Below are 24873 nucleotides of genomic sequence, written 5' to 3'. Positions count from 1 at the left end.
GGTGGAATGGGCTCTCGGACGGCCAGGCAGCGGTCGGTTTGCCAACCGATGACAGTGCATGATACAGCCGGAGAGCCATCTGGAAATGGAAGCCTTCGAGAGAGCCTTCCCCTGATTGACAGGTCCAAAGTTCACAAAGAGTTGTGACGTCTTTCGAAAACACTTTGTGCGGTCCACATAGAACTTCAGCGCTCTAGCCACATCCAGCGAGTGCAAAGTCCTCTCAGCCGGCGACGAAGGCGACGGGAAGAACACATGGAACACCAAGGGTTCGTTGAGGTGGAAGTCCGACGGCACCTTGGGCATGAAGGAGGGGTGCGTCCTGAGCACTACCCTCTTGTCGTGAAAAGTCAAGTACGGGGCCTTGCAGGAAAGGGCCTGGATCTCTCCCACCCGTCGTAGGGAGGTGAAGGCCACAAGAAACGCTGTTTTCCACGACAGGAACTTCAACGGGGCCGAGTGCAGAGGCTCGAACGGAGGTCCCATGAGCTTGGTCAGCACCAGGTTGAGCTCCCACGCCGGGGCCGGAGCCTTCACCGGCGGGAACGATCTGAACAGTCCCTTCATGAACTCTTTTACCAGACGATGAGACCACAAGGACGTCCGCCCCGTGGTTCTGGTGTATCGGGAGATCGCAGCAAGATGAATCTTGATGGACGCGTGTGCCAGTCCAGCTTTGGCCAGCGTCAACAGGTACGGCAGTACTTGGGGAGCCGTAATCCTTAGAGGGTTAATCTTCTGTGCGTGGCACCAGACAGAGAACCTCTTCCATTTGTGTCCGTAGCATTTAAGAGTCGAGGACGCCCTGGCCTTTGCAAGAACCTCTCTGCAGTCGGCCGGTATGTCGTATCCTCCAAACTCTAGCGCTGCAGGAGCCAGGCCTGCAAGTTCAGCGACTTCGAGTCGTGGTGGAGGATGGTGCCTCCTTCCCTGGAGAGCAGATCCGCATCCACTGGCACCTTGATTGACGGGGACGCTGACAAGTCCAGAAGGTCCGGGAACCATATCTGCCTCGGCCACGCAGGTGCGACGAGGATCATCCTGCACCGTGACCTCTTGAGCTGGTTGATGAGCCGGATCAGCAGTGGCAATGGAGGGAACGCGTATAGGAACAGGCCCTCCCAGGGGAACGAGAAAGCATCGCCCATGCTCCTCGGCTGGGAAAACCTGCTGGCAAACCTTCGGCACTTGGAGTTCGTCGCCGTCGCGAACAGGTCGATCTGGGGTGTGCCCCACCGTCGGAAGAGGCGATCCACTAGATCCTGCCGTAGTTCCCACTCGTGGCACGAGCGCAGCTCCCTGCTGAGTGAGTCGGCAATGGTGTTTTTTATCCCTGCCAGATGAAACTGCACCAGAAACATCCTTTGGGCGACGGCCCAATGCCACAGGTCCTGCGCCTCCTTGGACTGTGCTGGGGACCTGGTTCCGCCCTGTTTCCTGATGTAAAACATGGTGGTGGTGGTGTTGTCGGTGAAGATCCTCACCACCTTGCCCTTGAGGGACGGAAGGAAGGACCTGAGGGCCCAAAACACTGCACGGAGCTCCAGGACGTTGATATGGAGGGACTTCTCCGTCGGGAGCCAAAGGCCTCTCGTGTGCAGATTTTCAGTGTGCGCTCCCTACCCTTCCAGGGAGGCATCCGTGGTCACTGTCTCCTGGTGGCCTGGGGTCTGGAAGTCCATGCCCGCCGTCAGATGCGCGCGGGTGCCCCACCACCGGATCGCTCGTTGGAAATTCTCGTCGAGTGTGATCCTCTCCTCAAAGCTGCCCGTCGTTTGGATCCAGCGCGCGTCCAGGAACTCCTGCAACGGGCGCATCCGGAGCCTGCACAGGGGAATGAGGTAGATGCAAGAAGACATCATTCCGAGGTGGGACTTGATGGACCTCACCTTGGCCGCGTCGGCAACCAACATCCGCTGTACCTTGCCCAGGATGGCCCTGGTCCTTTCCTCCGACGGGGAGGCCAGAAGGGACAGTGTCGAGCTTCGCTCCCAGAAACAGTGCGTCTTGCGCGGGTACCAGGTGGGACTTGGCGTAGTTCACGGAGAATCCCAGGTCCGTGAGAAGTTGGACGGTCCTTGCCGTGTGCTCCACGGCGAGCTCCCTCGTCTTGGCTCGAATGAGCCAGTCGTCCAGGTAGGGGTAGACGTGGATCCCCTCTCGGCGCAGCTGCGCCGCCACTGGTGCAAGGCACTTGGTGAATACCCTGGGTGCCGACCGTAGTCCGAAGGGAAGGGCTCTGAACTGATAGTGACGCCCTTGGACCACGAACCTGAGAAATTTTCGGTGCCCCTTTAGGATGGGAATATGGAAGTAGGCATCCTCCAAATCTAACGACGACAGGAAGTCGCCCTCCTCCAGCTGACCCAGGACGTGCTGGAGGGTGACCATCTGGAACTTCTGTGCCTTGATGAACTTGTTCAGTCGTCGTAGGTCTAGGATGGGGCGCCATCCTCCCGTCTTCTTCTTCACTAGGAAGTATCTTGAGTAAACTCCGGAGCCCCGAAGCCTCTTTGGGACGAGTTCGATGGCGCCCTTCCTGAGCATCGCCTTTACCTTCAGGAGAAGCTGAGGGACGTGAAGCTCTTTCCTGGCCACAGGGGGGACGCGCAGGCACCTTCTTTGAAACTCGAGCGCGTGGCCCTGGGCTAGGGCGTCCAGCACCCAACGGTCGGTGGAGATGGACTCCCACACGCTGACGAAGCTCGCCAGCCGGCCTCCCACCGGGGTGCTTCGGTGGGGGCCCGACCCCACGGCCGGTTCAATCCTGCTTCGACGAGGCTTTGCTGCCTTGACCTCCTTGGCGACGACGGCGGGGTCCGCCTGACTTGCCTCGTCCCCTGTAAGCTTCCTGAGACGACGAACGGGCCGCTTGACGGTAGGTGGAAAATCCGCCGCCGGAACCTTTGGAGGCACCCTTGCCTCCGCCGCTCCGAAAGGGCGGCCGCCGTTGCTGGAGAAGGAACAAGTTACTTACCTGTAACTGTTGTTCTCCAGCATGGGTCTGGCATGGATTCACATGCTCATGAATATTCCCCGTCGTCAGGCTGGGAATCCTCGGTAAAGAAAAAACCAATATCAGTTTCGTTTCTGATCTGTCTTTCGTAGTAATAACCAATCACTGGTCTCTGCGTCATACTGACCACAGGCAATGACTGCCCTCTACCTAAGCCCCGCCTCTGGCAGCCATCTTCAGATTTGGAAGCACGTGAAGTGGCAGTATGACCAAGTGAAGAGCCGCAGAGGGGTAGGCGGGAGGGTTCGCATGTGAATCCATGCTAGACCCATGCTGGAGAACAACAGTTACAGGTAAGTAACTTGTTCCTTCTCCAGCATGGGGTCTGGCATGGATTCACATACTCATGAATAAAGAATACATAGCAGTACACACATGCATAACCACGGGAGGTGGCAAAGGCTCAACATTAAGCATTACATCAAACTCAACATTAAGCATCTTACCTCCTCACCAGGCTCACCTCAGGCGAACAGGTTGCGCAGCACTGCTTGGCCGACCCTGGACTCCTCCCTGGAATCCCGATCGACGCAGTAGAATTTCGTGAAGGTGTGCGTCGACCTCCACGTAGCAGCCCTGCATATGTCCAGCAGGGGCACACCAGAAAGGAACGCTGTGGTAGCTGCGATCGCTTTGGTGGAATGGGCTCTCGGACGGCCAGGCAGCGGTCGGTTTGCCAACCGATGACAGTACATGATACAGCCGGAGAGCCATCTGGAAATGGAAGCCTTCGAGAGTGCCTTCCCCTGATTGACAGGTCCAAAATTCACAAAGAGTTGTGACGTTTTCCGAAAACACTTTGTGCGGTCCACGTAGAACTTCAGCGCTCTAGCCACATCCAGCGAGTGCAAAGTCCTCTCAGCCGGCGACGAAGGCGACGGGAAGAACACAGGCAACCCCAAGGGTTCGTTGAGGTGGACGTCCGACGGCACCTTGGGCATGAAGGAGGGGTGCGTCCTGAGCACTACCCTCGTGTCGTGAAAAGTCAAGTACGGGGCCTTGCAGGAAAGGTCCTGGATCTCACACACTCGTTGTGCGGAGGTGATGGCCACAAGAAACGCTGTTTTCCACGACAGAAACTTCAACGGGGCCGAGTGCAGAGGCTCGAACGGAGGTCCCATGAGCTTGGTCAGCACCACGTTGAGCTCCCACGCCGGGGCCGGAGCCTTCACCGGCGGGAACGATTTGAACAGTCCCTTCATGAACTCTTTCACCAGACGATGAGACCACAAGGACGTCCGCCCCGTGGTTCTGGTGTATCGGGAGATCGCAGCAAGATGAATCTTGATTGACGCGTGTGCCAGTCCAGCTTTGGCCAGCGTCAGCAGGTACGGCAGTACTTGGGGAGCCGTAATCCATAGAGGGTTAATCTTCTGTGCGTGGCACCAGACAGAGAACCTCTTCCATTTGTGTCCGTAGCATTTAAGAGTCGAGGACGCCCTGGCCTTTGCAAGAACCTCTCTGCAGTCGGCCGGTATGTCGTATCCTTCAAACTTTAGCGCTGCAGGAGCCAGGCCTGCAAGTTCAGCGATTTCGGGTCGTGGTGGAGCGTCTCCGTGTCCGCTTTAATGGCTTGAAGGGAATCGTCCACTGTTTTCCCAAACAGGTTGTTCCCATCGAACGGCATGTCCAGGACTCTGGTCTGTACGTCTTGACGGAAGTCAGTAGCCTTGAGCCATCCACGCCGCCTAAGGCACACGCCGTTGCCCAACTGGCGAAATCCAGTGTCGGCGATGTCCGTCGCAATCGTGATGGCGTGGTCCGACGCCACCTCACCTTCCTGCAAGATCTCCAGGGCATCCGCCCTCTTGTCGTCCGGTAGGAAGTCCAGCAGGGGAGCCAGTTTGTACCACAGCTCCCTGTCGTAGCGGGCTACGATAGCCAAGGCGTTGGCCGCCTTAATCGTCGTCGCTGCAGACGAGATGACCCTGCGCCCCATTGTGTCCAATTTCTTTCCCTCGCCGTCCGGCGGGGAAGTCGATGTGGAGGCCGCACCCCCCCGCTTTCTTCCTGGCCGCCGCGGAGACGACGGAGTCCGGGGTAGGCTGTGCCCGGAGGCACAAGGGGGCTGCGTCCGGGACCCGGTACTTCTTCTCGTACCGGTCTCTTCTAGCCGGCGTCGTGGATGGGTTCTTGAGGAGGGCGAGGCCCTCATCCCAAATATCGTCCAGTAGAGGTACCGCGAGGACCGTCTTCCTCTTGGCCTTGCGCCGTTGATAAAGGAAACCTTCCTTCTTCTCCTCAGGGCAGAGCTGGAAGAGCTCGGATGCCCTGGCGATCATGGAGTGAAACGATCCAATCTCGTCGGGCGGGGAAGCCCGGGTGGGAGGTGACGACGGCAGATCCTCGTCGTACACCTCGTCGTCGGTACCCGTCGCGGCCGTGTCGGTCCCCGTATCATCCCCTCGAGTCGTGGACGGGGAGGAGGGCTCAACGGGGCGCGACGGCTGAAAAGGAGGTGGAGGGTGAATCCTTCTTTTCTTGGGGGGGGGCTGCCAGAAGGTCCTGGTTCCGGGTCCCCCGACGGGAGTGGTTCCTCCGCTGGTGGTAACGGCAGTCTCGTCCTTATCTCTGAGCATAAGGACTGTATAGCCAACAAAATGGCCGCCGAGTTGTCTTGCGGCGCTGGCAGAGGGGAGTCCGACGGGCGGTCAGGGGCCCCGTCGGCACCCTCGACGAAATCGTCGTCTCCTGCGTCGGGATCCCTCCCGACGGGCTGGTCTTCTTCCACGCCAAGGCCGTGGCTTAAGACCTCGATCAGCTCTTCCTCACAGGTTGAGGCCGAATCCACGACGACCTCCTGCCCCCTCTTTTTCTTCTCCGCCGGAGGTTTCACGGGGGTCCTGTCGATGGGCATAAAAGAGGACTCCCTCCGCGTAGCCTCCACAGGCTGAGCCAGGGCCGCCGCGACTGTCTCGATAGAGGCCTTGGCCGGATGGATTAAGGCTTTCACCACCTTAGGTGCGCTCACCGCCTTCTCCTTGAGGGGGGGGACACTGCCTCGCTCCCCCTCCGATGGGGCCTTCGAGCTCGACCGGGGCCTCTCCAGGAGCTTCGCCGGGAGCTCGGCCTTCCTCTTACCCGACCCAGAGCGTTGGCTCGTGGTTGATGGTGCCGGGGAGGATGCGCCCTGCCTGGCGCCCGTAGAGCCCGACCGTTCGGCGCTCCCGGTGCCAGCGGACTCGCGGTGCTTGGCCGTGTGTTGGACCCCCGTCGCCGGGGCGTCCTCAAAGGTCTTAGAAGACCGCTCGGATTTCTTCCTCTTCTTCTCGCCAGACGGGCTCTTCCCTTCCAGCCAGTTGGCGAGACGTTGATGGCGGTCCTTCATGGTCCGCTCCGACATGTTGCCGCAAAACGCACAGTCCTTCTCCACGTGCGTCTTGTCCTCATGTAGGGAGTAAAGACAAAAGGAGTGTTCGTCTTCCTTAAAGACATTCTCCAGCTGGCATCCAGGGCAGACCCTGAACAGCTTTCCGGGCGTCGAGCTTCCCTTCTCCTGGGCCATATCCGAGATGGGCCTGAGAAACTTCTGGAGTCCTCCAAAAGCGGAGCTCGACGAAATCCTCACCCTTGAGGGGCGTAGACGAATCCGACACAGGTCCCCGTTGATCGGATGGAGAGTCGGTGGAGCTTGAGGCTCTTTTGACCGAAAAAACGAAGTTTTTGAGAAAAAACGTGAAAAAAATAGCACTAACGCTCGAGAGCAATAGCACGAGGATCCCAACACATGAATGTGCGGTAAAAATCTGAAGATGGCTGCCAGAGGCGGGGCTTAGGTAGAGGGCAGTCATTGGCTGTGGTCAGTATGACGCAGAGATCAGTGTAACGCTCACCTGATTCTCGCAGAGGCGCCGGTCTTGACTGGGCGACTACCGTATCTTCAAAGGTGATGTGTAGCACCCGGTTGGCTCTTTGGGCTGGACCTCTGTGCACTGTATGCCCGACGTGTAGAGTAAGATGTCTGCAGATAGAAAATAAGGGGTTAATGAACTGGGGTTATTGGGGTGTCCCTATCTCTTTCCTCTTCTCCTCTCCTGTAGACCCCCAAAGGTTAACGCTCTCACCTTAGGTAAGTGAATGCCGAGCTCTCCATCTGCCTCGGGGCAGGGTGCTGTAACCAGTTTCTTCACTGGATAGGTAGCGCAGGCCTCTTGACTTCAGAGGACTGCGGTCCGTCGTTTACTGCACGAACGGTAAGTTTCGAGTCATTCAAATGTCTGTAAAGTCTTTAGTAATGATGTCTCTTGTTTTGCAGGGTTCCGGCGATGGCGGATGACGGGCTGAAGTGAGTTGAAGATGGAGCCCGTGTGATGAATAGAAGCGCCTGGAAGCACGTAAGTAAGCGCTTGTTGCCTGCTTCACGATGCGCTCTAACTGTCTTTTTATTTTGCAGGTACGAGTTCGGAGCGGCTGTAGGGTGCCGGAATACCCACTGGATTAGATGTGGAAAGGAGTAATGGCACGTGAGTATTAAAGTTCCCCAATGTCCTAAACGCACCTTGTTTTGTCTTTCAGATGCGGGATGCAGCGCCGAAGGCCTCCGGAGCGTGCGAAGAGTTGGTAAGCTTTTGTCTTTCAGATGCCGGAATGCAGTGTGAAGACCTCCGGAGCGCACAAAGAGTAGGTAAGCCTTTGCCTTTCAGATGCCGGAATGCTAACCTGTTCTTCCTTGTCTTTATAGGTGTTGCTGAAGACTGGATTCAGGATGGTAAGCCTTTGCCTTTCAGATGCCGGAATGCTAACCTGTTCTTTCTTGTCTTTATAGGTGTTGCTGAAGACTGGATTCAGGATGGTAAGCCTTTTTCCTTAGGCCCAGGACCGGATGCAGAAGACACGATGAGCGTTCTGCTGCAGAGGTTGCAGAATAACGCAAAGCAAGATTCATCCACCGGGTGTGGTTTAAATAGCCTCCTGTAGTGCTTCGGTGTCTCCTTCCACAGCCACGCCTAGGTAAGAAAAGAGTTCCTGCTTTCCAGAAGAGTTCCAGTGTTCTGAATCTAGGGAGTGGCTCCAGCCCCACCCAACAGGAAAAGTAGTTCCAAACAGAAGGGGATCAGAGGCTCAACTGGCAGGCAAGTAAGCAGCATGGTCTGCTGCAGGTAAGTCCACCCAAGCATTATGAGCCCGGCGCTTCCAGCGCTGGGACTGGGCATATTTATGAGCCTGGTGCCACTGGCGCCATGACTGGGTCCAAAAGGTCCCAATTGGGACTGGTTGGCACTCGGAACCTGGGTTATGGATCTGCTTCCAAGGGAGTTGGGAAAACCCTGACCTTTTGGAAGCAGAGATCATGACAATCAGTGATTGGTTACTACTACGAAAGACAGATCAGAAACGAAACCGATACTGGTTTTTTCTTTACCGAGGATTCCCAGCCTGACGACGGGGAATATTCATGAGCATGTGAATCCATGCCAGACCCCATGCTGGAGAAGATTGTCTTTGCTGGTGCTTGTAGAGTAATAGGTAGTTGTCGGGTAGAGTAAGAGGTAGTTGTCTGGTGTTCTTTCTGTTACTTAGGCATTTTGTTTAGATCTGTGCAATTGGTTTCTGCAGGATCTAGTGCCGGTGGACTGTCAGCCGGTAATATAGCTAAGCAGGTTGAGCCCTCGCTGCTGTTGTCAGTGTGTGAACTGCATGTCGCCGGTTCGAAACCCAGCAGGGCTAACTCAGCCTTTCATCCTTCCAAGGTTGATAAATGTGCACCAACTTCATTTGGGTTATATTGTATGTGAATATGCTCTATGTAAAGCGCTTTCGCAAAAGCACTATATAAATAACATTATTTCTTGCTTGGGTTTTGGACAGCAATCTTTTTTTTCAGAATATTTTGCTGGGAGATTATCCAGACTGGAAAACAAAACAATGGCAAGGTAACCCAGTGACAGAATGTATGAGTGGTAAGGCATTACTGTCAGAGGTTTTCCAGATGGGAGTGTGTCCCGGCAGCAAGCACTATTTGAGCGGCAGTTTATTAGAGTGGGCAGATATTACAGTTGCTAGTTGTTAGAATGTGGAGGTAACAAAGTTACAGAATACCCCAATAACCATGTATTGAGGTGGCAAGTGATTTCAGTGTTGAGTTATTCAGATGGAAAACATAGTGATATAGTATCCCAGTGGCCAGTCCCACTTGCAAAGGGTCTCCCAGCGAGAACATCTCCGAAGAGAAGTGTTATCCCAATGACTCAATTATCTCAGTGGCAAAATAGTTCAGTGGCAAGCTAGCTCAGTGGCAAGCTACCCCAGTGGCAAATTATCTATCCCAGTGGCAAGTATCACAGTAGTAAATTGTCAGAGTGGCAATAGAACAAAGTGGCAACATATCACAGTGGCCAGATGGTGAAAGTGGCAGAGCATCACAGTAAAAAAAAAGTGATCAAAGCAGCAAATTACTTACAGCATTGTCTCTTACCTTGATGCCGTGTGGTCCAATGGGCCTGGCCAGAGAATGCTGTAGAGCAGGGTCAGGGTGACAGGCGACAGAAAGGTACCCTTAGCATCTGCCCTACACCGGCTGCGTGGGCAAGGCTGCTCTGGGATGCTTACTTTGTGGATTGCTATGCAATCTGGTTCAGGAGAGGAACACTAATGAGTGTGTTTGAGGCAAGGCCCAGTGGATGCAGGTACCAGAGAGGGAGAAAGTGCTGGGAAGACGGTGGGGGAAGCAAAAGGCCCTGTTTCAAGGATATGGGACAGGCCAAAAGACTCACCTGCTCCGGTGAAAAGGATCTCCATTTGTGTGATGTACGCTTCTATGGATAGGTGAGTTGACTAATTGTACCTTTATCAGGCTGCTACCTCTTCTTGACAGTTAAGCCCACATGAAGAAAATATGCAGAACTCTGCAACTAGAATTTTAGTGTTCTACATTTGGTTGAAACAGATATTACAAATCCCACGAGAACGAGATTAAGAAGCCTACCCTTTTACTGGATTACCAATGCAAGTAAAAATGGCACAAATAGAGCAATAACTGAGCTTGACAACTTGGTTTGAACTTGAGGATTCTGATTTTCATAGAGGAATAGAGGATCGCTTATTTGTAAACTAGGAATGCCCAGAACCACAAGCCACGCCACGCATACAAAGGTATTTCAAGCTAAATAGTATAGTAAAAGGTGCACAGAAAAATATTTAAATGGACCATAGGAAATACATTTGCAATTGTAATGTTGGAACCCTTGGTCCGAGTTATATATGATATGATATCATGTGGCATTTATAACGCGCCTGTACACAAGTGTTTCTAGGCGTCTATCAGGGACTGTGGACGGTCCTATAGGACTGGCCACTGGGTCAGCAATATCCTCCTCGCCACTTCATAAACAGAGCTCCCCCAAAGTACCTTCCTCCCCCTCACCTGAAGAAGACGAATAGTTGAGCTTCTTCCGTCTAGGGTGTCGCACTTGAGTCTTCTTTTTGGAGAGCAGATACAGTCTGCCGCGAAAGGAAGCCACCGTGACCCTTTACAAGGAAAACCACGGTGACCCCTCTACGCGACAGCCAATATTATGAGGGGAAAAAGCCACCAGGCACAAAAATCCTCGATGCCGATGTAACTGGAAAGTGGAAGACGGTCCGTAGCGAAGTCCAAGCCGGGAGGAATACAGATATCCGGAGGAGAATACAATGGAAGTGATAGGAATGCAGGCAAACAGCAACGGTAAACAGATGCGGAAGGAGCGAAAAACACAGGGAGAACCAGGAGGAAACCAGCCGAAGGAAGGCAGTTAAGACGGGAACAGGAAAGGAAAAGGGGGACTGGAAGGGATCAGGAGGGGCGAACAGGTCGCAAAGGAAGTAGAACTGGGAGCGCTATGGCAACACGGGAAAGCACGGCTGCAACGCGCTGAGCCTGCGAGAGTGAATAGTGATATACTCAGGCGGCGGCCATGATGGAAAAAGACTAGACCGCGGATACTCGTTTCCGAGAAAACGTGACGGAACAGTCTAATGGCGTCGGAGTCTCCATCGCCGCCAAACTCGCCAGGCGCCTGTGGTCGTGACAGTATGCCCCCTCGAAGACCACTTCCTCCCGGTTTGCTCAGATGAAGACTGATACCGGGACAGCAAACGGGGGGCATGTATTTGTGTAACCGGTTCCCAAGTATCTTCGGAAGAGGGGTAGCCCTTCCAGTGTACGAGATACTCAAGGCGCCCTCGATGGTACCGAGAGTCTCAAATCTGGGAGACTTCGTATTCTTCTGAGGTAGAAGTGGGTAGTATCATCAACTTCGGTTTTACCCGTTTCCTAGCGTCTGGTACAAAAGGCCTTAGGAGTGAGGAATGGAATACCGGATGTATTCGTTTAAGGGTCTTAGGTAGTCTTAAACGGTAGGCAACTGGATTGATCTTGGACTCAATCTCATAAGGTCCGATGAACCGTGGAGAGAGTTTGGATGGACGGACCCAACGGGGCAAAAACTTGGTGGACAACATAACCCTCGTGCCCTTCTCCCAAGTGGGTACTTGTCTCCGATGTCTATCGGCTTGCTCCTTATTCCGTCGACTGGTCTCCCTTAGACTCCTTTCCGCCGTGTCATGAGCTTCTTTGAGGCGGTTGAGGGTGGTCTCCAAAGACGGAACATTAGTCTCGTTCCAGGCTGTAGGTAGAAAGGACTGGGGATGGAATCCGTGAGTACAAAAAAAAAGGGCTGATGCCTGTAGCGAAATGCACTGCATTATTGTAGGCAAAGTCAGCTGTAGGAAGTAGGGCCACCCAGTTGTCTTGTTGCCGATTTGTAAAGCATCTCATATACTGTTCCAGTGTCCCATTGAGTTTTTCGGTCTGGCCGTTTGTTTGGGGGTGGTAACCCGAAGAAAGGGCTCTTTCCCTGCCCAAAAGTTTATACAGGGCCACCCAAAATCTAGATGTGTACTGGGTCCCTCGATCTTCTGGGGTAATCCGTGCAAACAGAAGATATCTTTCAGAAACACTTCTGCCATCAGGGAAGCCGCCGGTAACCTGGACAGGGGAGAAAAATGAGCAAGCTTGGAGTCCACATTAACCATGATGTAAGTACAACCCTGAGATTTTGGTAGTTCAACAATAAAATCGGTGGAGATGGACTTCCAGGGTCCTACAGGAATGGGGTCTTGCTGTAATAACCCCAAAGGACTTTGGGTGGAGTACTTGTTCTGTTGACACACTAGACACGACTGAACATATCTCTGTCTATCGGCCTTCATGTTTGGCCAATGAAAAGAACGTTTGAGCAGTTCCAGCGTACCTCTTATCCCTCGATGTCTGGCAATCTTGGAATCGTGACACCACCAGAGAACCTGTTGGCGATGTTTCTGAGTAGGCAGAAACAACTTCCCATGGATGAAATATAGTCCATCCTTAACACAGACTGGCAGCCTGTTAGTGTCCAAAGAAGACACATCCAGGGAGGCTTCTCTTACCTCCTGGATAAAGGAGGTCACCGTTGAGATTATACGTGTATGCGGGAACATCAACTCCCTTTTGTAGGTAGGGCTTGAGTCATCCCTGCGGGACAAGGCGTCCGCAATCTGGTTCTGGGTACCCGGTATGTAGGTAATAGAGAAATGGAACTGGGCAAAGAAGTGTGCCCATCTGGCTTGTCTGGTGTTGAAGCATTCCTGCTGTTTGAGGACTTGTAGGTTCTTATGGTCGGTACGTATCTGGAGGGGTGAAGGCTTCCCTCAAGCAGATGTATCCACTCGAGGCAAGCCAACTTCATGGCCAGGAGCTCCCTTCTCGATGACTGAATAATTCTGTTGGCTTGTGGTTAAAGTCTTAGAATAATAAGCCACCGGGTGTTCGCAGCCTTGGACTGATTGGAAAAGAACAGCTCCTACGGCTGCTGCTGAGGCATCAGTCTCCAGGATGAACGGCTTCAGTTGATCAGGCTGCTTAAGAATGGGTGCTGAACAGAAACGTTGTTTCAGGCAAAGAAAACTGTTCTCTGCGGCACTTGACCAAACAAAGGGTTCGGAAGTTTTCTTCAATAAGGAGGTGATGGGAAGAGTTAGTTGAGAAAACTCTGGAATTAACTTCCTGTAAAAGTTTGCCAATCCCAAAAACCGTTGGATCTCCTTGACGGAGGTTGGGGATGGCCAACCTAGGATGGCTTCGACTTTTTTGGGATCCATGGTAATCCCCTGTTCAGAGATGATGAATCCCAGGTAGGACAAAGAAGACTGGGAAAAAATACATTTCTCCGGCTTGACAAGAAGACGGTGTTGTTGTAGTCTACGTAGTACCTCTTCAACTTGGGAAACATGTTCCTCCTGCTTGCGGGAGTAGACCAGGATGTCATCTAAGTAGACCACGGTATTCTGACCCAACAGATCCGAAAACAAACGATCCATGAATCTTTGGAAGATCGAAGGCGCGTTCACCAGGCCAAACGGCATTACTTCATACAGGTCGTAGGGAGTGCGAAAGGCAGTTTTCCATTCATCTCCCGTCCTTATCCGGAGTAAATTGTAGGCATTGCGGAGATCGAGCTTGGTAAATATTACCAAGCCCTGAAGAGCTTCCAGGATCTCGGAAATTATGGGCATGGGGTACCGATCCTTGACGGTAACTTTGTTTAGACACCGATAGTCGATGCACGGTCTCAACTCCTTGCTGTCTCACTTGGGTATGAAAAACAATGAGGCTCTGGCAGGTGACTTGGAAGAACGGATAAGTCCGTTAGCAAGATTGTCATTGAGGTAGCGTCTGAGTACTGCCTTTTCTGATAGTGAGAGAGGATACATCCTTCCAAAAGGAAGCAATGCCTGTGGAACTAGGTCAATACCACAGTCTTCTGGTCTATGTGGTCGGAGTTCAACGGGGACCCGTTTCTGGAATACTTCTGAAAAGTTCGAGAAACAACTTGGTATGCAATGAATAGAGCTCTGCTCCGTGGCACTTACCGTCTTAACGGTTTTGTGCTGGGGTTCTGGTAGGCATTCCTTCTGGCAATATTTGGAATGAAAACTCAACAGATTGTTAGTCCAATCCATTGTTGGATTGTGCTTCCGAAGCCAACCGATACCCAAGATGACCGGAAAATGTGCAGCACGAATTATATCGAACAGGATCTCCTCCTTGTGTTGTTGTATCAACACTTGTACTGCTTCCGTGGTATGGGTGATAAGCCCGGAGCATAGGGGTGTTCCGTCCACCCCTCCGACCTTTTGATCCTCTTTCTTAGCGATTCTAAGTAGACCCACCTTATCGGCCCATAAGGTGTCCAGAAAGTTACCTGCCACGCCACAATCAAATAAGGCTTGAGTGTCAACCACTTTGTCTCTGAAACAGAGTTTGACTCCTACAACCATTAGGCGCAGATCTTCAGAAGGAGTTTCGGAGGTGACCGAGAGTGTAGTGTAGGAACAAGGAAGGGCCCCTCGGTAGTCCGTCCCACAAGCTACCGAGGGCGTTTGTTTCCCGACCTTCTGGGGGGCACATCAGGGCAATCCCTCAACAGGTGGGCAGTTGAACCACAATACAGACAACGGTTTTCATCCCGTCTCTTCTTTTCTTCAGCGGTTAAGGGGGACCTGGTGGTGCCGATTTGCATGGGTTCATCTCGGGCAGTCCGGGTTGCAGGTGAGGAGGCAGAAGTGTGAGATTCCTGGAATGGGGTTGTGGTACTGCTTTTCTTCCTTTAATTTCTTCTCTCGGTTAAATGGAAATCAATCCGTAATACAGCTGCTGGTAGATCCGAGAAGGTGTCCGGACGAGGAATCCTGGCTAACTCGTCCTTTAATTCCTCCCGCAAAACCCTGCGGAAGATCGTGTACTGCGCTTGTTCTTGCCAACCAGCTTCCGTAGCCAATTTCTTAAATGTGGCTATGTAGGAAAGCAGGTTGGAGGTACCTTGCCGCACATCCAGCAAGTCTTCACTGGCAATATAGGCACACTCGGTCCTTAGGAAGGTTTGCTTCAGGAGGTCTTTGAAGGCGGCATAGTCCCGTAGGACTGGGTCTGACTGGGATACCAACGGGGTTGCCCATGCCAAGGCATTCCCAGTTAAATGGGTGATCATGAACCCCACCTTGGCATGATCCGTGGAACAGGCATTGGGTCTGAAGGTGAAGTGTATATTACAGGCTTCAAGGAATTCCTTTACCTTTCTCTCCGTGCCATCGAACTTCCCTGACACAAAAGGTAAGGGGGGTAAATCTGTAGATTGTTGTTCTCTGGCAGCCACTCTCTGCTGCAGTGCTGCATTGTCGGTCTTGAGTGTCTGGACCTCAACATTGAGGTTTTGGACGGCTGCCACTAACTCCTGCAACTGCTGTGGCGTGGCCATAATCTCTTTCTTTTGGCGTTGCAAGCTATCAGGGACTGTGGACGGTCCTATAGGAATAGCCACTGGGTCAGCAGTATCCTCCTTGCCACTTGATAAACAGAGCTCCCCCAAAGTACCTTCCTCCTCCTCATCTGAAGAAGACGAATAGTTGAGCTTCTTCCGTCTAGGGTGTCGCACTTGAGTCTTCTTTTTGGAGAGCAGATACGGTCTGCCGCGAAAGGAAGCCACCGTGACCCTTTACAGGGAAAACCACGGTGACCCCTCTCCGCGACAGCCAATATCATGAGGGGAAAAAGCCACCAGGCACAAAAATCCTCGATGCCGAAGTAACTGGACAGTGGAAGCCGGTCCGTAGCGAAGTCCAAGCCGGGAGGAATACAGATATCCGGACGAGACTACAATGGAAGTGAGAGGAATGCAGGCGAACAGCAACGGTAAACAGATGCGGAAGGAGCGAAAAACACAGGGAGAACCAGGAGGGAACCAGCCGAAGGGAGGCAGGTAAGACGGGAACAGGAGAGGAAAAGGGGGACTGGAAGGGATCAGAGAGGGGCGAACAGGTCGCAAAGGAAGTAGAACTGGGAGCGCTATAGCAACACGGGAAAGCACAGTTGCAACGCGCTGAGCCGGCGAGAGTGAATAGTGATATACTCAGGCGGCGGCCATGATGGAAAAAGACTAGACCGCGGATACTTGTTTCCGAGAAAACGTGGCAGAACAGTCTAATGGCGTCAGAGTCTCCATCGCCGTCAAACTCGCCAGGCGCCTGGGGTCGTGACAGCGTGACAAGACCAGGAGGGGAAAACAAGAGAGGACAAAATAACAATCTTACTAGGTCTTGTAACATTCAGATCGCGCAAGTGTGGGGAAGAGGGAAGGGAGGAAGTGCCAGGTGGGGCACGGAAGGGGGAAGTGCAGTTAACTCACAAGTGTAGCCAGCGGGTGGCTCATAAGTGCAGAGAGAATGTTTTAGGGACAATTCTCAAAGATTTGCTAATTCCCTCCACCTTAGAGGCCCCCCAGCAACTTTGCTGGATTTTGAGGACTTGATTTTTTTTATCTGGAGAGAGTGAGACCCTTTTTCCCCACTCTCTCATGTATTTTAATATGATTTTGACCACTGTTTCTTTTGGTTGTGGAGTCTGACAAACTCCATAGGCATCATCTTTTACATTGTGTCACACGGCACCTTCAGTGCAGTGAGGCAGGTAAGTCTTCCAGATTTCCCAAAGGTTTAAAATCCTTCTCTGGGATAAACTACTGTTTCCCAGAGCAATAAAGTGAAATTGACTTTACTTACATGTGTAACTTTCTAGACCCAGCACACACTATCTTACAATAGGGTGCTGGAGGGGTTAATTAGTATCCCCTTTGTCTAGCTTTTCATGTCACATTTTTATGTTACCCTTTCCTCACTGAATGGCTGGTAGCAGTGGTTTCGTTTTAACTACCGTGGAGTGCATTTACCGCGGGCTGCGTTCGCAGCTGCAGTAAAGCACCCAAGAGTGCCATTTTTGTCAAAATGGCCCCAGTCTTCTTTTTTCGCCATTTCTTTGGGGAAAGGTCCTTCTTGAGATTTACTCTGCGCGCCAAACCAGGTTTGGTCCCATTGTTTTCTTTGCGTTTGGCGGGATTCACAAGTGAAGCCCACCTCTGGCTCCAGCGTGTCTGGGGCAGGCAGGAAGTGAGAGAGGTGCCCGAAAATCCATGTGCTTTGTCTCCTAGGAGACCCAAATGCACTCTGTGCTGATTGGCCAGCTGACTGTCCGCCAAGGACAGCCCCCCTGCTGGGTGACTAACAGCTAGGCTGGAATGAATGGGCGAGAACTGAATAAAAAGGCAAGGCTTTTGGCTTGGAAGACAGAGTCGACCACTGGATGAAGGAACCGAAGAAGAACTTGAAGAGGACGCCTACTGCAACTCCTGGACCATTGGTTTGCCCGGTGAAGCCCTACTGCTGTGCTGAAACTCCAAATTTGTATCGACAGAGAAGCCCCTGCATGGACGACTTCTTCCCTTGAGTTGGTAGGACAATCGACACCAAAGTAAGCCACCTGGACATCCTTCTCGGAGCTGTTTGAATTTCCACAGAGTTGCTGCTAGAAACCGAATAGCCAGGGAGAGGAACACCAGATTGTGTGCGTTGCTTTTAAGTTGGTCAAGAGCGCCAGGAATATCCTCCGGACTCCCAGGAAGCAGGGCTGACCAAGCCCGAGCAGAAAGTAGCGATGCAGTGGGAAAGAGATGCCAGGTAGTGGTTGAAGAGCCAGGGAGTAAGGTTAGACACCTGGGGAACACCACAGGCAGAGAGAGAAATAGAAGAGAGGAAAGACCCCAGTTGTACCTGAGAGGGTCGGTGATCAGCAACACCAACGTCGTACCGGAGATGATTGAGCAGGATGGCATGATTGACCGCGTCAAAAGCATAAGATAGATCAAGGAGAGTGAGGACAGAAGGGAGATTAGAGTCAAGATTGGAGAGCAAGTCTTCATGGGTGTTCAGGAGGACAGTTTCCATGCTTCTGGCAACTCTGAAGCCAGACTGGTGGTGGTCATAGAGGCAACCAGCAGATTCACTATGTAGATTAAGCTGGGAGATGGCCATCTTTTACAAGAGTTTGCCCACGAAAGGAGTGATGGGAGATCGGGCGATAGTTGGCCACAGAGGAAGGATTGGGCGAGGGCTTCTTTAGAAGGGTGTGGGTGAACAAGAGATTGCTTAAGGGGGAGGGGAAGGTTCCAGTGGCAAAGCAGTGATTACAGAAATCGGCCAAGGCTGGGAAAAGGGTGTCAATGTGGTCCTTGATGGTTCTGGATGAGCAGGGGAGAACCTGCTTTGATGAGGCTTTCATAGATCGGGCTTGTCTACAAACATTGTCTGGGGAAAGAAGGATAAAGGAGGATAAAGGAGGAGGAGAGACGGCCTCAGACAGGCCATGAATGGTAGAGGAGGAGGTAGAGGAGGTAGAGGAAGGGGGGTGGACAGGATGTCCTGAGTTTTAGTAGTGAAATGAGAGGCCAAGGCCATGCAGATGGCCTGGGAGGGAACAGGAGCAGTAGAGACTGAAGCAGGATTGGCCAGCTCCTTGCAGATTTTGAAAAGTTCGCCCGAGTTGTTAGAAACCGCAGAGATGCAGACGTGATCGAAGGCTCTCTTCTTAAAGAAGTGGACAGAGACTCTGTACTGCCTTTGGAGCAGGCGGCAGGCTAGTTTGTCACTTGCGTTTAAGGGCTGCGAAGTCGGAATCGTACCAATAGTTGCACTTGGATTTGGGCTTCAAGCGGATCTTCATTATAGAGGCAAGGACATCCAAAGTGTTAGAGATAGAGAGATGAAGGTTAGAGAGGGCTGTGTCAGGGTGTGAGTGAGCCAAAGGTGCAGGAGGACGAGAGAAAGTAGCGGAAAAAGCCTCAACTGACACACACCTCATGGACACCTCAAGAAGGCAGGTGGCAGTGCTGAAGTCAGCTTGACCTGCGGGGAAGAGAGGGAGGTGGGAAGAAAGGAGAAGGATCATTCCAAGAGAGGAGTGGTGAGAGGGTGAGAGAATGGGAAGTCTGGGGAGGTCAGCATATCCAGGGTGTAGCCTGAAGAGTGAGTCAGGCCAGAGGGAATAATAGAGAGAGAGAATTGCAGAGGTTGCAAAAGAGTCGTGAAGAAGGGCTGGTAGGATCCAGGTGGATGTTTAAGTCTCAGATGAGAAGTTGGGAGGTAGGCGCGAGGAGGAGATGTCAGCCCACTCAGAGAGGAAGAGGGCGGCCTGGCCAGGCGGCCTGTAGGTAGTGCCCACAGTGAGAGAGAGGCCAGAGCAGACCAGGCATTCAAAGGAGGAGTACTGCTGCATTGGAACGATAGAAGCACGGATCCACTCTGGGAAAATCAAGGCTACATCCCTACAGGGAAGGTGGGTTCTGGGTTTGTAGAAGGTCTTGTAGCGATCGGGAAAGAGAGTAGAAACCCGTGACAGAGCTGGCTGTGAACCAAGTCTTGATGAGACAGAGTACATCCAAATCAAACTCTTCCAGGAGATGGCAGATGTCAGAGGAGTGTTTGACTGCTGAACGAGAGTTGAGAGTAGCGATGTGGAGCAGGTTGGCACATTTGAGGGTCTTCCGGGGAGAGGTACAGGCCAGAGGTACACCCTGCCGAAGTTTTGGAAGTGCCCGAGGATGGGCAGAGGAGGAAGGATGAGTAGGCAGGGTAGTCGGAGAGGGAGTATAGAGTGTCACAGGGGTGGCAGATGAGGGAGACAACAGGATGGCCAGAGAGGCATCAGGGGTGCCGAAGAGGTGGCAGAGGAAGGTGGCGGCAGAGAAGCCAGAGAGGGGTAAGAAGGGATAGCAGTAGAGGAAAGAAAATTGTTAAGGCGTGGGAAGTGTCTATTAAAGAGGAGGAGATTGGCCTGAGGGCCCTGGACCAAGACGGTGCCACGTGCCGAGCATATAAATGCTATATTAAAATGTATGCTTAATTAATTAATTCACATATTTAATAAAACAGTTATGCATGAGAAGCTAGGAATGCAAGTTGTATATCTAGATTCAGAAAATCCTTAGGAATTTGTTTATATAATTCTCATAAATGTCACATGCAGCCACTTATAAGACAAGTGAAGATTTCAGATTTCAGTGCAATTGGATTCCTCATTCCTGACGGGAAGACTAACACATACTTGATGCATCAAAATATAATGGGCCAACAGAAGCCAGGAGGCGGGTCCAAGTGGGTTAGAAAAAAATAATAAGGCAATCACAGGCCTGTCCAGTCCAAAACCTTCACATCAAATAATGCATGGGTGAGGTTTGATGGGTATTTAAACCCAAACACAAAGTAAGAGACCACCCAACAGGATAAAAGCAGATTGCAATTCCAAATGGAAGTCGCAGATGGGAAATATCCTTAGGGAGGCCTTTTCCAGATGGAACTGAACTCGCAGGTCTTTCCCAAGACAGAACCAGAATACCTTAGAGGAGGGGTTTTGAGAGCAGTTGGACAAACTGGCATAGCTGCCTGAAGCCAGTCAATACCCCTACCTATCATGGGCCTTTGAAATACAAACCAGAAGCGAGTACCACAATCTCAATTTTATTAGACAAATGCCCCAAGAATTAATTAACTCCCAGATAGCAACGAAAAGTATTTTGGGGGCACCCCGTCAACAAGCTCGGCCACTGAAAGGGAGAGAATAATATAAAGCATATGTGCTTTGTGAGTTATAATTAAAACTCAAACCCTAGTTAGGGCCATCATACAGCATTATCTCTGCAATTATGGATCGCTGAGGCCTTAGACATCACAACTTGAAATATGGACTTCCTGCCAAGTCATTAATTGGTGTCTGCCATAGTCAACATAAGCAAACAGCCTGTTTTTTCAGCCGATTGGGGTGGGACTGTCACGCTATTAGAAAAGTAAATATATTACATAGATCAATGTCAGTACACACTAGGGATCCTGTTCAGGATGGAAGTGAAGTCCTTGCTCTTCTTAAAGCATCTGGTTTTGAGTTGTCCTCCTGATTGCTCCTCTTTCCACTCATGCTCTCTTAATTTACCACGCGCTCCCTGTTGTTCTTGCTCTGTAGTCCCATTTGTAGAGTAGCCTTTGCTTGCTAGTTAGGCTTTCACTACAGAAATCGCATACACACATTAGGTCATTAAATGGTGAAATTATAGGATTTGTGCAAAAACAGTGCACGTTATGTGTTAACCACGAGAAGCAAAATGTAAAACATCTTTTAATGGAATGTGAGGGCACCTGGTTTATAAGAGCAGCCCTATTCCAAAAATGTGTGGACAAACCAGAGGGCATCCTCACAAATATGTTTTAGGGGAGACTAACATTGTGACAAGAGTCCAGTTTGACGATAAAAGTAATACAGGTGCTAGAAAGGGTTCATATCTTTGTTTAGAGCTAAAATTGTCCTTTCTTGGCTCAATTGGGATTTTCTTTAGGGTGTGGGTCCTTTCAGCAACTTGGGCTTGAGTTAGGTCATTGGCTAGCCAGAGGAGTAGTGGATCGATCTAACTGCATAATATGTTCTTATTTACTATGGTCTTCCTTCTTAATTTTTTTCTCTTTGTTATGTATTGATTATGTTGCATTTTACCTATGATAGAGGGACATTTTAGGTTGTGATTATTTTAGAATGAATGATTAGGAACTATGTTGTGAAATTGTACATGTTTCTTTTTAAGAACTGTGTTTTTCTTTTTGTAAAAGTTCATTGTAACCATATACAAATAAAAGAAAAAAAAAGGAATGATAGGCAACGCCTTTCATGGCTGCATTTGCCTCATTGTAGGGAGATTTCTGAGCCACAATAGTGCCATATGAAGCAATGAAATTGCAGCAATATGTTCAATTATCAACCACAACTGCAGTATTTAATTATCAAAAATTAAACAAAGTGTTGGTTCTCAATGTATACACAAGAGTCTGAAATTAGTACAATTTACATGGGGAGCAAAAAGGCATTCTATTCAAGTAGCTACCAACAACCCTGTTTGTGGTGTGGTTTATATACATAATTCGAATGATTAAGAAAGTGAATTAACCATAAAGTAAAACAAGTTTGAAGTACTAAGAAGGGTGCTTCAAATTAAGGCCACCACATCATCTGCTCACAGCGTGAAGTGTGTATGCATGGGTAGGTTAAAGAACTGTTCAGTGTCAATGAGTACAATTGAGTGTATGCAAGACAGGCTTTGTGGCTTTAGAGTTGGCCGTTAGGATGAAGAGGAAGCTGACTGGTTACACTAGTGGATTTGTGGGTCCTTCTGACAGTTATGTATACACCCAGGGGATTGTATGCTTGCCTAGTTGTGTCAGATGTGGTTAAAGAATTGGGTGTTTCTCTGGCAGTTTATTCATGGGCACCCATGCAGCTGCATAGTTGGCAAGGCTCTTGTATGCAAGCCTTGGAGTTTTTCCCAAATTTGGGGGCTTGGGTTTGTCTGATGGCTTAGTCGGATGCCTAGGTGCATGTAGGGATAAATACGGAAATGTATTGAGTTGCACAGATGGGTGCAGAGGTGACTGTATCTGGCCTGGGCAATTCCTGCTAGGAGCTGGTCCAGAATTCTGGCTCAAGCCAGGCCCATACAGGGTCATATGCAGAGAGGATTAAGGTCAAGGGCAGATACCGAGAGATCTGTCTGCATGTGCCATACTCACCCGAGAAAAGGATGTCTGGGTGCAGGTGCCGGGCTCCTGAAGGGACACTGAAATCCTTCCCCTCTCGTAGGCCATGTCGAAATCAGAGCGAGGGCCACGCTGGACGACTGTTTGGGTACAAATTAAAAGGGACAGATTTATTCATCTATGTGAAGTAACCACCATTTTATTCGTTTTTACTAGAGTAACGCAGCAAAAGGAATTGCTTGGACATCACAGAAAATGGAAGCGCTATATAGCCGATTGCTAGGTGTACCTGCAGTCCACACTGTCACTAACCCATGAGTCCCAAATCATTCATAAAAATGGACAAAGGAGTTACATTGCCAATATGTATAACAAGGACCACACACTGGGTAATACGGGCACTCAAAGGTGATCATGCTGTAAGAGCATAGTAGGAGTTTGAGACCAAACCAAGTGCAGAAGTGGTCCAGAAGACAAGGAAATGGGTTTGGTGGTCATGATCTATATAGCAATAATCCACCAGTCATAACACTGTGCTATACGTACCAGAGATGTCTACTGGCATGGAGATGCAGCGATTGAGCAGCGGGGCTGCCAAGCTTTCGGGCACTGCAGGCTTAATCTGGTCACCTGCAAATGACATAAGGCATAGGACTGAAACCCTCTCTTCATATGGTTTCAAGCCCAATCGCTCTTTTCCAAAAATCAAAAAAACTGAAATATGTCACATTTCTGCATTTGGCTTCAGTTATGGAATGCCCAATCTCCCTGCCAAATTTAAAGGGAAGTTAAGCATTTGTAGGTTTTCTCTTTAAATTCAAGCGTATCTTCCCAGCTTGCATACCCCCTCCAGTTGAGAACAAAAACATTTTTTTTTTTTTTTTACTAGATCCTACCACCTACCTTGTACCTTTGAGAGCTTGTTCAACTTATCACAGGATTTGGCTGCAAGAACCTATTCTATTGTGTAACTATTCACATAGCAAACAACTCTTTCCTATGCAAGTGTTGGAACCCCTTTTACCTTAGTAGGAACTTATTCTGTAAATGTGCAGGTGTACCACAAAATCCACCTTGGATGCACTGGGATACAATTATAAAGGAATCAAATTACTGGTCCATTTTGTTTTCTAAAGGAAATAAGTCCAGCTGTCTATCTCCTATCTTAACTCAAGACCTAAATTCACCTCTGCATTGTTTGTCAAGTGTGGTGTTCACAATTTTAAATTGGGACCAACTCGATCTTTGGAACACAGTAAAATGACAGCTCTCTCAAAGCATCCCACTACTTCAATTCAGATAGATTTCAGGAGGCAAGCCACCTTTTAAGTCCCGTCAAGGCGAACCCCAATATGAACAATTTAAAAAGTGTGGTGAGTTAGAATTTCAATCAATGGGTTGAATGCACTGGTTCCAATGGTTAACTGCATACTGTACAAAAAAGTCAACATAAACCATAATGAGCGTAAAGGATACTAGTTGCTTGCTCAGACTTTCACAAAGGTAACTTACATTCTAAAGCCATTTCAAGAAAGCACAGTGATCTAGGACGGAAATTAATTAATCTGTTCCCTTATAATCTGTAGACCTCAAAAGGTCTGCAATGTTACGCTTTAGGGCGTGCCATTTGCGGCATTGACTTGTCTTACCCATTTTCTGCTTCTGGTAATCCTGTCTACCCGAAAGAAGCAGGTTAGTAGCATATCATGCTTTGCCAGAGTACACAGAAGGCAGCGCCCTGTAGAATGTGGAAATGGTACAAAGTACATACTAAACTAGAAACAATGCTTTCCATGCACCTTTTATTGGGATTGGATTCAAGGGTTTGAAAAACTCAAAACCATGTCAAAACCTAGACCCCCACCTGAGCGTCATGTCAGTAGCCAAGCCTGCCAGGTATGTAGGTATTATAATGGCTTTACCTTTCACCAAGAGCAGGAGGTGGACGTATTTGATATTTAAATAACTAAGCACAATTAACACACATTGCTCCAACTGAGGCGCTACAACAACACTCCACACATGCAATGATTCTCCTGAAATTATCAATATTATTTCAATTTGATTCCTTAAAATACTCCCTTAGAAGTTCAAAAGCACAGAACCCCACTCCAGAAGCATTATGTGGTAAATTATGAGTGAACAGACATTGTAGGGGAGTTATAAAGTTCCTCAAAACTTCAGTGGCATGTTTTCCATAAACAGACATAAAGCAGACATGCTCCATAACCCGTGCCTATGAACATGAAGCATCCCCCTAGCATGAAAGAAGCCTCGAGAATAGCCAGACTTCCGAAGCCAAGACTAAAGGCTGATCTTGGTTTTAAGATGGGCATCCTATCCGAACATCCATTTGTATCTCTGTGAATGAAAATTGGAAGGTAACTGTTAGGGAGAATTCTCTTAAAAGGCTAATTTCCCAAACCTAGTGAGTCCCC

General features: G+C 50.2%; 1 protein-coding gene across 6 annotated transcripts in view; it reads right to left on the bottom strand.

The window, feature by feature from the left end:
- PNPLA6 (patatin like phospholipase domain containing 6) overlaps positions 1–24873 on the bottom strand; it is a 1092789-nt gene that overhangs the window by 848307 nt on the left and 219609 nt on the right. For all 6 annotated transcript variants that reach the window (XM_069603923.1, XM_069603925.1, XM_069603924.1 and 3 more), the window contains exons 12-13: positions 22982–23065; positions 22469–22575 (exon numbers count right to left, since the gene is read on the bottom strand). In XM_069603923.1, coding sequence (XP_069460024.1) covers positions 22469–22575; positions 22982–23065 — 191 coding nt within the window. The remainder of the gene's footprint in view (positions 1–22468; positions 22576–22981; positions 23066–24873) is intronic.

This window comes from Ambystoma mexicanum, chromosome 3q (genome assembly GCF_040938575.1).
Source record: "Ambystoma mexicanum isolate Mex_15411 chromosome 3q, UKY_AmexF1_1, whole genome shotgun sequence".
Lineage (NCBI taxonomy): Eukaryota > Metazoa > Chordata > Amphibia > Caudata > Ambystomatidae > Ambystoma > Ambystoma mexicanum.
The sequence above is the reverse complement of the archived record's forward strand: the minus strand, read 5'-3'. Positions and strand labels throughout refer to the sequence as shown.